Source organism: Ranitomeya imitator, chromosome 5 (assembly GCF_032444005.1).
Source record: "Ranitomeya imitator isolate aRanImi1 chromosome 5, aRanImi1.pri, whole genome shotgun sequence".
Lineage (NCBI taxonomy): Eukaryota > Metazoa > Chordata > Amphibia > Anura > Dendrobatidae > Ranitomeya > Ranitomeya imitator.
Genome location: NC_091286.1, coordinates 646,503,565 through 646,518,295, shown reverse-complemented (window position 1 = coordinate 646,518,295; position 14,731 = coordinate 646,503,565). Strand labels below are relative to the sequence as shown.

The following is a 14,731-nucleotide window of genomic DNA, read 5'->3' as shown; positions in this document are numbered from 1 at the left end:
TTATTAAGTATTTTGTGTGACATATCTCTGTGATTTAATTGCATAAAAATTCAAAGTTTGAAAATTGCGAAATTTTCAAAATTTTCGCCAAATTTCCGTTTTTTTCACAAATAAACGCAGGTACTATCAAAGAAATTTTACCACTATCATGAAGTACAATATGTCACGAGAAAACAATGTCAGAATCACCAGGATCCGTTGAAGAGTTTCGGAGTTATAACCTCATAAAGGGACAGTGGTCAGAATTGTAAAAATTGGCCTGGTCATTAACGTGCAAACCACCCTTGGGGGTAAAGGGGTTAATCTCCCACTGATTTTTTTTTTTTTTTCAGGGAGACTTTAGAAAAAAAAAATAATAGACTAAAATGATTTTTTCAGGAAGAATTTGGAAACCAAATAAAATAAAATGATTTCTTCAGGGAGAATTTAGAAAACAAATAAAACAAAAAATAGGCTTTCTATGGCCCACTGAGTGAGAGATGACGCACACAGGAGTCAGGAGTGGCACACAAGCCCAGAGGCCAATATTTTTCTCCCAATGATTGATGTAGTGATTTTTTCAGGTAGATTTTGGAACCCAAATCAAGCTAAAAAATATAATAGGCTTTCTATGTCCCACAATTGGAGAGAGAGAGAGAGATGGCACACCCAGGAGTCAAGACTGGCACACAAGCAGAAAGGGCAATATTAATCTCCCACTGATTTGATTTTTTTTTTTTTCAGGGAGACTTTGGAAAAAAAAATAAATAAAATAAAATGATTTTTTTCAGGAAGAATTTGGAAACCAAATAAAATAAAATGATTTCTTCAGGGAGAATTTAGAAAACAAATAAAACAAAAAATAGGCTTTCTATGGCCCACTGAGTGAGAGATGACGCACACAGGAGTCAGGAGTGGCACACAAGCCCAGAGGCCAATATTTTTCTCCCAATGATTGATGTAGTGATTTTTTCAGGTAGATTTTGGAACCCAAATTAGGCAAAAAAAATAATAGGCTTTCTATGGCCCACAATTGCCTCTGTACAAATCCCTAGTTAGACCGCACATGGAGTACTGTGTCCAGTTTTGGGCACCGGTGCTCAGGAAGGATATAATGGAACTAGAGAGAGTACAAAGGAGGGCAACAAAATTAATAAAGGGGATGGGAGAACTACAATACCCAGATAGATTAGCGAAATTAGGATTATTTAGTCTAGAAAAAAGACGACTGAGGGGCGATCTAATAACCATGTATAAGTATATAAGGGGACAATACAAATATCTCGCTGAGGATCTGTTTATACCAAGGAAGGTGACGGGCACAAGGGGGCATTCTTTGCGTCTGGAGGAGAGAAGGTTTTTCCACCAACACAGAAGAGGATTCTTTACTGTTAGGGCAGTGAGAATCTGGAATTGCTTGCCTGAGGAGGTGGTGATGGCGAACTCAGTCGAGGGGTTCAAGAGAGGCCTGGATGTCTTCCTGGAGCAGAACAATATTGTATCATACAATTATTAGGTTCTGTAGAAGAACGTAGATCTGGGTATTTATTATGATGGAATATAGGCTGAACTGGATGGACAAATGTCTTTTTTCGGCCTTACTAACTATGTTACTATGTTAATTGGAGAGAGAGAGTGATGGCACACCCAGGAGTCAAGACTGGCACACAAGCAGAAAGGGCAATATTAATCTCCCACTGATTTGATTTTTTTTTTTTTTTCAGGGAGACTTTAGAAAAAAAAAATAAAAAAAAAAAAAATGATTTTTTTCAGGAAGAATTTAGAAACCAAATAAAATAAAATGATTTTTTCAGGGAGAATTTAGAAAACAAATAAAACAAAAAATAGGCTTTCTATGGCCCACTGAGTGAGAGATGACGCACACAGGAGTCAGGAGTGGCACACAAGCCCAGAGGCCAATATTTATCTCCCACTGATTGATTTATTGATTTTTTCAGGTAGAATCTAGAACCCAAATCAACCCAAAAAATAAATAGGCTTTCTATGGCTCACTATCTGAGTGAGAGAGATGGCACGCTTAGGACTGGCACACAAGCCCAAAGGCCAATATTAATCTCCCTTTTTTTTTTCAGGGAGAATTTATAAAACCAAAAAAAAAAAAAAATAAATAGGCTTTCTATGGCCCACTATTTGTGAGAGAGATGGCACGCTCAGGACTGGCACACAAGCCCAGAGGCCAATATTAATCTCCCACTTTTTTTTTTTTTTTTCAGGGAAAATTTATAAACCCAATAAAAAAAATAATAAATAGGCTTTCTATGGCCCACTATCTGAGAGAGAGAGATGGCACGCTTAGGACTGGCACACAAGCCCAAAGGCCAATATTAATCTCCCTTTTTTTTTTCAGGGAGAATTTATAAAACCAAAAAAAAATAAATAAATAGGCTTTCTATGGCCCACTATTTGTGAGAGAGATGGCACGCTCAGGACTGGCACACAAGCCCAGAGGCCAATATTAATCTCCCACTTTTTTTTTTTTTTTTTCAGGGAAAATTTATAAACCCAATAAAAAAAATAATAAATAGGCTTTCTATGGCCCACTATCTGAGAGAGAGAGATGGCACGCTTAGGACTGGCACACAAGCCCAAAGGCCAATATTAGAGTAAAGATAGAAAGGGGCGCACCAATATATAATGTCACAGTCACCATCAAGGGGTGCAATACTTAGTCTATAAATAGAACAGGACAAACGAAAAGAGAAAGGGTAGACTAAAAATAGTATGCACAACCCAAAATATAGAGACAATCGGTAGTACTATAAAGCAAAACACCTTTATTAAACACCTCAAAAAACATGTTAAAAACATTTAAAAACAAATGTACAAATCCCTATACCCATCATATCCCATAATAAATGACAATCCCATAATACAATAGGAAAACAGTAATATCCTACCCTAGATGCACCTAGTCACATATGCTCTCCTGCAAAAATGTGCCTATACAGGCCGCAAAGGACTCGACCACAATATGTCAGTATCCACTGCTAATAACCAAAAAATGAAACATCCATGCAATACATGGTCCTGAGATTGAAATGTGATAGCATGCTATATAACAGCTGTGGATACAACCTGTCCTGCGTCAATTCTGGTATATGGAGATGCAGCAATGTCAAAGGGCACAGAGCACCACAAGGGTTAAATCCACATAGAGCCAGGGAACATAACAGCCCCAAAATGGCCCTGAGGTAGGAGAAGGATAAGGTGGGAGCGCACCCCACGCGTATCGCTGCCTCCGCAGCTTCGTCAGGGGAAGTGAAACTAAAGGTGCAACAGTGTGTGCTTAAATAATAAATCCAATAAGGTAAATTGCATACCGGTGTGGGAGAGAGAGAGAGAGGTAAAAGCCGGAAGACGCCGGCGACGCCATGACGACAGGAACACAATCATAATGAACGGCAATCCTAGAGCGTCCAAAGGGTCACATGCGCACGCGCAAACCACGGTATTCCATAGGACCACGTTGCGCACGCGCCGTGCCAGCCGGCTAGATGGACACGTCATAGGACACAGGGCAAAGAGAAATGGAATAAAGCCCGAGGACCGGACTAAGCTAGCGAGGCCGGCTAGATGGACACATCATGGGACACAGAGCAGAGGGGGTGGGATAAGGACCAAAAAGCCAGAGAGGGGGGAAGGGAGGGGAAAAAAAAAAAAAAAAAAAACACAACAGGTAAAAAGAGGGCAGAGTGTGCATGTTGCAGCAAGACACAGAGGCACAAGATATCCACCCGCAGAATGCCGGGAGATATCACAATCATAGACATATACTAGTGATTAAAGGCAAAACCGCCAAAGGACACAAAAAGACAGGGCATATAAAGCCACCCAGAAAACCTGAAAGGGAGAAAGGAATATTATTATTGTTGGCAAGTGCACAGGTATAAGTGCACGTAAACACCTATACAGCAACCATATACAGTATATAACAATATCAGGCAAAAAACACACACATATATAAATATAAACAGACTGATGTCCCTTGAGTCCGTAAGTATATGTACGAGTATTCTCTCAATGCCGCTATGTAGACGTTTCCGGTCCCCAGCTTATAGTCCCATAGTCGATGAGGCCGACACCATCCAGATCTATACGAGAGAAAGCACTCTTCATCACAAGCCCCTTCCGACTTGCCAATCTCAAATGCGCATCCGAGCCCATGGTCCATAATAGGAGTTTGCCATAAAATCCGCATTGTAGCTGTGAGAGCAAAATCTCTTCTGCATAAGATGTCCTTCCATTTGCCATAATGGCATGCCGCACATCCACCCTCCAGGGTCCACTTCATTATCTAATGTGTCAAAGACCTCTGCATCCATGTTGGTCCCCACAGTAAGCTTGTAATATCCATATCCCAATTTCCAGGGATGATCATCACCCTTTTGGGTGCGTCCTCAGCCTTCCTGAATGGAGACAAATGCAAAATTAGATATGGGCACCAAATCTGAAGGGAACCAAATCAGACGTCCCAGAAACTAAAAATACCCCAATGAATCTACGCGCCAACTATCCTAGGAACCCCGTGAAGAGCAATTCCTCATTTAGGCCCATGGGTGCGACCGCCTGAAGATCGAAAATCCACCTGGACTCAGCACGCAAGAGATAGTTAGATATATTGCCACCCCTTTCGCCACAGGAAACCCTCTGTAACCCCACAACTTGCAAATCAATGGGCGAACCCCTATGTTTCAGCAAGAAATGCGCCGCCACAGGAGTCAAGATTTTACCTTTGCCTTGGTCCGTAGCCGCCAGGCGTATGGTTGATACGTGTTTTTGAAACCTCTTACGTAGTTCTTGGGATGTTTGCCCTACATAGATCATATTACAAGGGCAAATTAGCACATAAATAACATTTCTGCTCCTGCAGTTGATGTAAGCCTTTAACGCATGTCTGCTGGAGTTCGTGGGGTGTGTAAATATGTCCCGGGTGGGCGTCATAAAGGGGCAGACATTACATTCCCCACAGGGGAATGATCCCTTGAGGACAATACCCCTATTAAGTTTGACCGTGGGCCTAGAAAAATGGCTCCTGGTCAACAACTGCCTCAGATTCGGGGCTCTTCTAGATGTCAATAACGGCCTATTGCTGATGACTTGTGTGGTTTGCATATCTGTTTGCAAGATCGGCCAATGTCTAGTGAGGATGTGTCTTACCTGCCCCCAGCTGTCATTATAGTCCGTGATGAACCTCGTCTGCGATTCTCGGGAACGACCCACAGGAATCAAAAGTGAGGCCTGATCATGTTGTCTTGCTCGCTGGAAAGCCGTGGCAACCACTCGTTTGGGATAACTCCTCTGTCTGAAGCGGTCCGTCAGATCCCGAGCTTGCATCAGAAAGTCTTGATCCCGAGTGCAATTACGTCTAATGCGTAAAAATTGTCCCGTCGGGACGCCCACCTTCGTGTGCCAAGGGTGAAAACTGTTGAACTCCAAAAGAGCGTTAGTAGCAGTGGGCTTCCGGAAAAGGTCCGTGACCAGCTTGTTCCCTTGTACGAAAATTCTCAGATCCAGAAAGCTAGTCGAACTGTTGGAAATAGAGTGGGTTAAAAAGATATTATGGGGGTTGGAATTGAGGCTGTGGATGAAATCAGTACAACCCTCCCTGCTGCCCGACCAAATAAAGAATAAGTCATCGATATAGCGATGCCAATTCCGGACATGATGTTGATATGCCAGGGATGGGTACACAAACACCTCCTCCCACCAACCTAAGAAGATGTTTGCGTAGGTTGGTGCACATTTCGCCCCCATTGCCACTCCAGCTGTCTGTAAATAAAATGTTCTGTCAAACAAAAAATAGTTGTGATGAAGAACAAATTTCAGCAGATCCAACAGAAAAGATATCTTGTGCCTCTGTGTCTTGCTGCAACATGCACACTCTGCCCTCTTTTTACCTGTTGTGTTTTTTTTTTTTTTTTTTTCCCCTCCCTTCCCCCCTCTCTGGCTTTTTGGTCCTTATCCCACCCCCTCTGCTCTGTGTCCCATGATGTGTCCATCTAGCCGGCCTCGCTAGCTTAGTCCGGTCCTCGGGCTTTATTCCATTTCTCTTTGCCCTGTGTCCTATGACGTGTCCATCTAGCCGGCTGGCACGGCGCGTGCGCAACGTGGTCCTATGGAATACCGCGGTTTGCGCGTGCGCATGTGACCCTTTGGACGCTCTAGGATTGCCGTTCATTATGATTGTGTTCCTGTCGTCATGGCGTCGCCGGCGTCTTCCGGCTTTTACCTCTCTCTCTCTCTCCCACACCGGTATGCAATTCACCTTATTGGATTTATTATTTAAGCACACACTGTTGCACCTTTAGTTTCACTTCCCCTGACGAAGCTGCGGAGGCAGCAATACGCGTGGGGTGCGCTCCCACCTTATCCTTCTCCTACCTCAGGGCCATTTTGGGGCTGTTATGTTCCCTGGCTCTATGTGGATTTAACCCTTGTGGTGCTCTGTGCCCTTTGACATTGCTGCATCTCCATATACCAGAATTGACGCAGGACAGGTTGTATCCACAGCTGTTATATAGCATGCTATCACATTTCAATCTCAGGACCATGTATTGCATGGATGTTTCATTTTTTGGTTATTAGCAGTGGATACTGACATATTGTGGTCGAGTCCTTTGCGGCCTGTATAGGCACATTTTTGCAGGAGAGCATATGTGACTAGGTGCATCTAGGGTAGGATATTACTGTTTTCCTATTGTATTATGGGATTGTCATTTATTATGGGATATGATGGGTATAGGGATTTGTACATTTGTTTTTAAATGTTTTTAACATGTTTTTTGAGGTGTTTAATAAAGGTGTTTTGCTTTATAGTACTACCGATTGTCTCTATATTTTGGGTTGTGCATACTATTTTTAGTCTACCCTTTCTCTTTTCGTTTGTCCTGTTCTATTTATAGACTAAGTATTGCACCCCTTGATGGTGACTGTGACATTATATATTGGTGCGCCCCTTTCTATCTTTACTCTTGTGCTAGTTGTTGCCCCGTGTCCCGGGGTGTTCTTTGGGAGCAGCACACGCATATTTTTGCGTAATTTTGTATATTATTATTATTATTATATATATAATTATTTTTTTTTTTTTTTTTTTTTTTTCATATTGGTTTTTGCATACTCGGGTTTAGGGTGATGGACTGGGAGGCTAGGGAGGCGGCCTGGCTAGCCAAACCATCCAACGTGTTTGATCTTTCTGGATCGGTTGCTGTTGAGTCAGAATCAGGTTTTTCCAATGTGTGCTCAGAATTGATGAGGGCACATAAGACAGGGATTAGACTCTGGTGGAACATGAGGAGTCTAGAAGAGTATTTGAAATTAGGTTTGATACCTCGTGGTTTGAGGGTCTCCATATTTCCAGCTTGGGAACCCTCAGGATCATTTAAACAGATTTGGGAACAGGGTCTTACACGCTGTTCAAATATACTTATCAACCTATTATTGGAGCATGACAGAGACCTGTTTACGGTGACCAAGACCTCCATTATAGAATTGGAAACCAAATTGAACACATTTGAAGGGACACAGGTGCATACCTTCAAGACCACACTTAAAGAGACCTTGGACAAATATGAGGTAGAGGTGACGAGCAGGAAGCGTAAAAAACTTCTTAGGGACAGGACTGATTTTGAGCAAAATGCAGTGTATAGATGGACGCACAGGGGTAACCCACGCCGTACTAGAACCTATGGCCATGGTTCCGTGACAGCAACTACAATATCCACCTCTCTACCTCGTGGTGAAGAAAGCTCTAGTGATGATTTTTTATCTTCCACCGGAAGCGAGGTAGACCACGGACCAGGCGTGGGAGGAGACGGAGGGGGAACAAGAAAACGCATAACGCGCCACAGGGACCACAATCCGACTTACCCCCACAAATACTCAACCAGACGGAAATAAATCAAGCCTCCTCCCCCCCTGATACGGAACAGACCTCTGGAGCCTCTACATCCACCCTCCAGGTAATAAATCTTTCTAAATATGAACTTACTGCGGTGGAACTTGCCGTCCTGAAGAGGGGTTTAACTTTTGCTCCCACACATACGGCCGACAAATTTACTTTAGTTAAGGACCTCTATTTGTTTTGTAGGAACCTCACATTTCAGGTTATCTACAAAAAACCGGATATTCTACAATCAATACCTGAGGATGAGCGCCAAGCCTTTCAAGATCTACTAGCCCTACTGGAGGAGAACGAATCAGGGTGTACCAGAAGAAAGTTCCCTGGCAGAAATAGATCCCTTAAAACGCCTTCCTTTTCCTTGGTACCCGCAATCAAGATATTCTTTGAGCTGGTGAAACGAGACATTCTGGCAATGCCAACACAGGTGGGTAGATCCTCTAACCTTAATCTTGCCGAAAAACGGGCCTTGCGGGACTTACAAAGCAACAAGGAATTTGTGATTAAAGAGGCGGATAAGGGGGGCAATGTGGTGCTGTGGTCAATTGAAGCATATTTAGAGGAGGCCAATAGACAGCTCACTAACCCCAGATGCTATCAAAAATTACCTTCAGATCCCACGGCAGTGTTTGCGTCTAAATTTGACTCTTTACTCTGCAGGACGCTAAGTTTCGGCATTATCTCGCCCCAAGAGAAAAAATATTTATGGGTGGAACATCCGGTCACGGCAACATTTTATATGTTGCCGAAGATACATAAAGACGAGAAGAAACCACCAGGAAGGCCGATTGTTTCTAGCATTGGGAGTATCTGCGAGCGGGCAAGTGAGTATTTGGACTTCTTCTTCCAGCCAATAGTCACGGCCTTGCCCTCCTTTATAAGGGATTCTGCCCATTTTATTGAGGTCTGTGGACGGATAGAACTGCCGGGAGAATTCTACCTGGTAACTTGTGATGTGGAGTCTTTGTACTCCAACATCAAGCATAGTGATGGCCTGCATGCGGTTACTTTTTGCCTAGACAAACTGTCACACTCAGATCGGGGGCATGATTCTTTTCTGTTGGATCTGCTGAAATTTGTTCTTCATCACAACTATTTTTTGTTTGACAGAACATTTTGTTTACAGACAGCTGGAGTGGCAATGGGGGCGAAATGTGCACCAACCTACGCAAACATCTTCTTAGGTTGGTGGGAGGAGGTGTTTGTGTACCCATCCCTGGCATATCAACATCATGTCCGGAATTGGCATCGCTATATCGATGACTTATTCTTTATTTGGTCGGGCAGCAGGGAGGGTTGTACTGATTTCATCCACAGCCTCAATTCCAACCCCCATAATATCTTTTTAACCCACTCTATTTCCAACAGTTCGACTAGCTTTCTGGATCTGAGAATTTTCGTACAAGGGAACAAGCTGGTCACGGACCTTTTCCGGAAGCCCACTGCTACTAACGCTCTTTTGGAGTTCAACAGTTTTCACCCTTGGCACACGAAGGTGGGCGTCCCGACGGGACAATTTTTACGCATTAGACGTAATTGCACTCGGGATCAAGACTTTCTGATGCAAGCTCGGGATCTGACGGACCGCTTCAGACAGAGGAGTTATCCCAAACGAGTGGTTGCCACGGCTTTCCAGCGAGCAAGACAACATGATCAGGCCTCACTTTTGATTCCTGTGGGTCGTTCCCGAGAATCGCAGACGAGGTTCATCACGGACTATAATGACAGCTGGGGGCAAGTAAGACACATCCTCACTAGACATTGGCCGATCTTGCAAACAGATATGCAAACCACACAAGTCATCAGCAATAGGCCGTTATTGACATCTAGAAGAGCCCCGAATCTGAGGCAGTTGTTGACCAGGAGCCATTTTTCTAGGCCCACGGTCAAACTTAATAGGGGTATTGTCCTCAAGGGATCATTCCCCTGTGGGGAATGTAATGTCTGCCCCTTTATGACGCCCACCCGGGACATATTTACACACCCCACGAACTCCAGCAGACATGCGTTAAAGGCTTACATCAACTGCAGGAGCAGAAATGTTATTTATGTGCTAATTTGCCCTTGTAATATGATCTATGTAGGGCAAACATCCCAAGAACTACGTAAGAGGTTTCAAAAACACGTATCAACCATACGCCTGGCGGCTACGGACCAAGGCAAAGGTAAAATCTTGACTCCTGTGGCGGCGCATTTCTTGCTGAAACATAGGGGTTCGCCCATTGATTTGCAAGTTGTGGGGTTACAGAGGGTTTCCTGTGGCGAAAGGGGTGGCAATATATCTAACTATCTCTTGCGTGCTGAGTCCAGGTGGATTTTCGATCTTCAGGCGGTCGCACCCATGGGCCTAAATGAGGAATTGCTCTTCACGGGGTTCCTAGGATAGTTGGCGCGTAGATTCATTGGGGTATTTTTAGTTTCTGGGACGTCTGATTTGGTTCCCTTCAGATTTGGTGCCCATATCTAATTTTGCATTTGTCTCCATTCAGGAAGGCTGAGGATGCACCCAAAAGGGTGATGATCATCCCTGGAAATTGGGATATGGATATTACAAGCTTACTGTGGGGACCAACATGGATGCAGAGGTCTTTGACACATTAGATAATGAAGTGGACCCTGGAGGGTGGATGTGCGGCATGCCAATTATGGCAAATGGAAGGACATCTTATGCAGAAGAGATTTTGCTCTCACAGCTACAATGCGGATTTTATGGCAAACTCCTATTATGGACCATGGGCTCGGATGCGCATTTGAGATTGGCAAGTCGGAAGGGGCTTGTGATGAAGAGTGCTTTCTCTCGTATAGATCTGGATGGTGTCGGCCTCATCGACTATGGGACTATAAGCTGGGGACCGGAAACGTCTACATAGCAGCATTGAGAGAATACTCGTACATATACTTACGGACTCAAGGGACATCAGTCTGTTTATATTTATATATGTGTGTGTTTTTTGCCTGATATTGTTATATACTGTATATGGTTGCTGTATAGGTGTTTACGTGCACTTATACCTGTGCACTTGCCAACAATAATAATATTCCTTTCTCCCTTTCAGGTTTTCTGGGTGGCTTTATATGCCCTGTCTTTTTGTGTCCTTTGGCGGTTTTGCCTTTAATCACTAGTATATGTCTATGATTGTGATATCTCCCGGCATTCTGCGGGTGGATATCTTGTGCCTCTGTGTCTTGCTGCAACATGCACACTCTGCCCTCTTTTTACCTGTTGTGTTTTTTTTTTTTTTTTTTTGTTTTTTTTTCCCCTCCCTTCCCCCCTCTCTGGCTTTTTGGTCCTTATCCCACCCCCTCTGCTCTGTGTCCCATGATGTGTCCATCTAGCCGGCCTCGCTAGCTTAGTCCGGTCCTCGGGCTTTATTCCATTTCTCTTTGCCCTGTGTCCTATGACGTGTCCATCTAGCCGGCTGGCACGGCGCGTGCGCAACGTGGTCCTATGGAATACCGCGGTTTGCGCGTGCGCATGTGACCCTTTGGACGCTCTAGGATTGCCGTTCATTATGATTGCGTTCCTGTCGTCATGGCGTCGCCGGCATCTTCCGGCTTTTACCTCTCTCTCTCTCTCCCACACCGGTATGCAATTTACCTTATTGGATTTATTATTTAAGCACACACTGTTGCACCTTTAGTTTCACTTCCCCTGACGAAGCTGCGGAGGCAGCGATACGCGTGGGGTGCGCTCCCACCTTATCCTTCTCCTACCTCAGGGCCATTTTGGGGCTGTTATGTTCCCTGGCTCTATGTGGATTTAACCCTTGTGGTGCTCTGTGCCCTTTGACATTGCTGCATCTCCATATACCAGAATTGACGCAGGACAGGTTATATCCACAGCTGTTATATAGCATGCTATCACATTTCAATCTCAGGACCATGTATTGCATGGATGTTTCATTTTTTGGTTATTAGCAGTGGATACTGACATATTGTGGTCGAGTCCTTTGCGGCCTGTATAGGCACATTTTTGCAGGAGAGCATATGTGACTAGGTGCATCTAGGGTAGGATATTACTGTTTTCCTATTGTATTATGGGATTGTCATTTATTATGGGATATGATGGGTATAGGGATTTGTACATTTGTTTTTAAATGTTTTTAACATGTTTTTTGAGGTGTTTAATAAAGGTGTTTTGCTTTATAGTACTACCGATTGTCTCTATATTTTGGGTTGTGCATACTATTTTTAGTCTACCCTTTCTCTTTTCGTTTGTCCCAAAGGCCAATATTAATCTCCCACTGATTGATTTATTGATTTTTTCAGGTAGAATTTAGAACCCAAATAAAGCAAAAAAAAAATAATAGGCTTTCTATGGCCCACTGAGTGAGTGATGATGCACACAGGAGTCAGGAGTGGCACACAAGCCCTGAGGCCAATATTTTTCTCCCACTGATTGATGTAGTGATTTTTTCAGGTAGATTTTGGAACCCAAATCAAGCAAAAAAATAAATAGGCTTTCTATGGCCCACTGACTGAGAGATGGCACACACAGGAGTCAGGAGTGGCACACAAGCCCTGAGGCCAATATTTTTCTCCCACTGATTGATGTAGTGATTTTTTCAGGTAGATTTTAGAACCCAAATCAAGCAAAAAAATAAATAGGCTTTCTATGGCCCACTGAGTGAGAGATGGCACAGACAGGGATGGCACTCTAGCAGAAATGCCAATCTTAATCTCCCACAAAAAAAAAAAAGGAACTGTCCTTCAATTACTATCTCCCTGCAGTAATCTCAGCCAGGTATGGCAGGCAGCAATAAGGAGTGGACTGATGCACAAATTAAATAAAAAGTGTGGACAAACAAACAAGATAGCTGTGCAGAAAGGAAGGAACAAGAGGATTTCTGCTTTGAAAAAAGCAGTTGGTTTGCACAGCGGCGTACACACAGCAATGCAGCTATCAGGGAGCCTTCTAGGGCAGCCCAATGAGCTACAGCGCTGAGGGGGAAAAAAAATGTAGCTTCCACTGTCCCTGCACACCGAAGGTGGTGTTGGACAGTGCAAATCGCTACAGCACAAGCGGTTTGGTGGTTAATGGACCCTGCCTAACGCTATCCCTGCTTCTGACGAAGCGGCAGCAACCTCTCCCTAGGCTCAGATCAGCAGCAGTAAGATGGCGGTCGGCGGGAACGCCCCTTTATAGCCCCTGTGACGCCGCAAACAGCAAGCCAATCACTGCAATGCCCTTCTCTAAGATGGTGGGGACCAGGACCTATGTCATCACGCTGCCCACACTCTGCGTTCACCTTCATTGGCTGAGAAATGGCGCTTTTCGCGTCATTGAAACGCGACTTTGGCGCGAAAGTCGCGTACCGCATGGCCGACCCCGCACAGGGGTCGGATCGGGTTTCATAAAACCCGACTTTGCCAAAAGTCGGCGACTTTTGAAAATGAACGACCCGTTTCGCTCAACCCTAGTGGCAAGTTCTCTTTGAACTGAAATAAATCAGAGTGATGTAAACCTATAATTAGAGCCGTTGTCCAAAATACGCTTTTGCGGTAATTACGTTGAAGAATTCTAGTTGCTTCAGTTCGGTCACAGATTTCCTGCTCTGTCATGTTCCTTTATACTAAGTGATCTCTACAACAAAAGCCATCCAGCAGCCAGACGCCCAGACGACGTTTTTTTTATTTCTACAGGCATTTTGTTCCTGAAGTTAAGGAAATGTTCTCCGTCAATTGAATAGTTTTATTATCACCGAGAAGAGAAAATCAAAAGAGAGATGTGTCTGTTCTTCATAGCATTAGTAGAAGCGTCGGATATTGCGCGGCGATCAATAACGTCTATTGTACATTATCTTTGATTAAAAAGAAAAAAAGGTTTCAAGTTTTTAAAGATTGAACATTTCCCGCAGGGATAAAGAGGAACAGATTGAAAAAAAAAGCGGGATTATGTCTATATTGATAAGGTAATTGCTAATCACTATCCTGTGACTGAGGCAATCCACAGCTAAACTGGTATTTAAGGAGACCCTGGAGCACGGAGAGAACACATTTAATGCGTTAATGGACCCTTTACAAAAAATTATCGCAAACGAGGAGGAGGATGTCCCAATTGTTTAAGGTTCCTTGAAGGCAGACATAACTTTGGGAAGAAGCAGATCCTTCCATTAAGTGTCACATCATTTATAAATTTATCCGAACGCTGAATTCAGTTGAACAGGCCTTAAAGTTCTCAACTGAATCCAATACCGAGTGTTTGGCACAAGTCGCTATGTCCAGAGTAGCCAACCGCCCAGAAATTCCTAGTAAATCTGACGAGTCTGGGAAACTTTGAAGCTGGAGAAATTTCTACAAATTTTTATGGCTATTAGAGTAGGTTCACACGAGTGTATAGAAAATCATTTTAAGTGTGATCCAGAAACGTGGGATTTTTTTTCTCGCTTGTCATCTATGTACAATACTTTTTTTACAGCATCTATTGATCATTTATACGACCATTTACATTTTCCTACATTACAGAACTGCAATATATTTGTAAAAATGGGATGCTAAACTGTGACTCTGTATGGCATCTGGGTTTGTTTTTTTTGGCGCACCCATAGACTTGAATGTCCGAGTCTCACCTCTTCAGTCTACCAGAAGACATTGGTGCATGCTGCCATTTTTCCACACAAAGATTCAGTTAATGAAAAAAAAATTGCTCATTTGCACTGGCCCATTGAATAACATTATTATGAGTTCTATCCATTTTTTTCACGGACAGCACTTGGTCTGAAGATACATTCGTGTGAATCAGCCCCAATTATCATCATTTTACTGTTCACAGCTTATGCAACTAATGTTTTTCTACCGGAATTCTACGCTGTAGACAAGCACCACTTAAAATCG

The 14,731-nt window shown here is 43.5% G+C and overlaps 1 protein-coding gene and 1 long non-coding RNA gene across 3 annotated transcripts; one reads left to right on the top strand and one right to left on the bottom strand.

Annotated features, from left to right (window-relative positions):
- Positions 1–3,461: 3,461 nt before the first annotated feature.
- LOC138638671 (uncharacterized) lies at positions 3,462–5,776 on the bottom strand. Of its 2 annotated transcripts, XM_069728153.1 has the most exons (3): positions 5,158–5,776; positions 4,731–4,811; positions 3,462–4,406 (listed from the first exon to the last, which is right to left on the bottom strand). In XM_069728153.1, exons 1-3 carry the CDS (start codon positions 5,752–5,754, stop codon positions 4,398–4,400), a joined length of 687 nt encoding a protein of 228 aa, XP_069584254.1. In that variant the 5' UTR covers positions 5,755–5,776; the 3' UTR covers positions 3,462–4,397. The 2 variants fall into 2 exon arrangements, with proteins under 2 accessions (XP_069584254.1, XP_069584253.1); XM_069728152.1 differs by having other exon boundaries at positions 4,731–5,776.
- A 1,427-nt stretch (positions 5,777–7,203) lies between these two features.
- On the top strand, positions 7,204–9,628 carry LOC138638670 (uncharacterized). Its single transcript, XR_011312529.1, has 3 exons — positions 7,204–8,324; positions 8,558–8,721; positions 9,266–9,628. It is a non-coding gene; the product is annotated as an uncharacterized lncRNA (long non-coding RNA).
- The last annotated feature ends 5,103 nt before the right edge of the window (positions 9,629–14,731 follow it).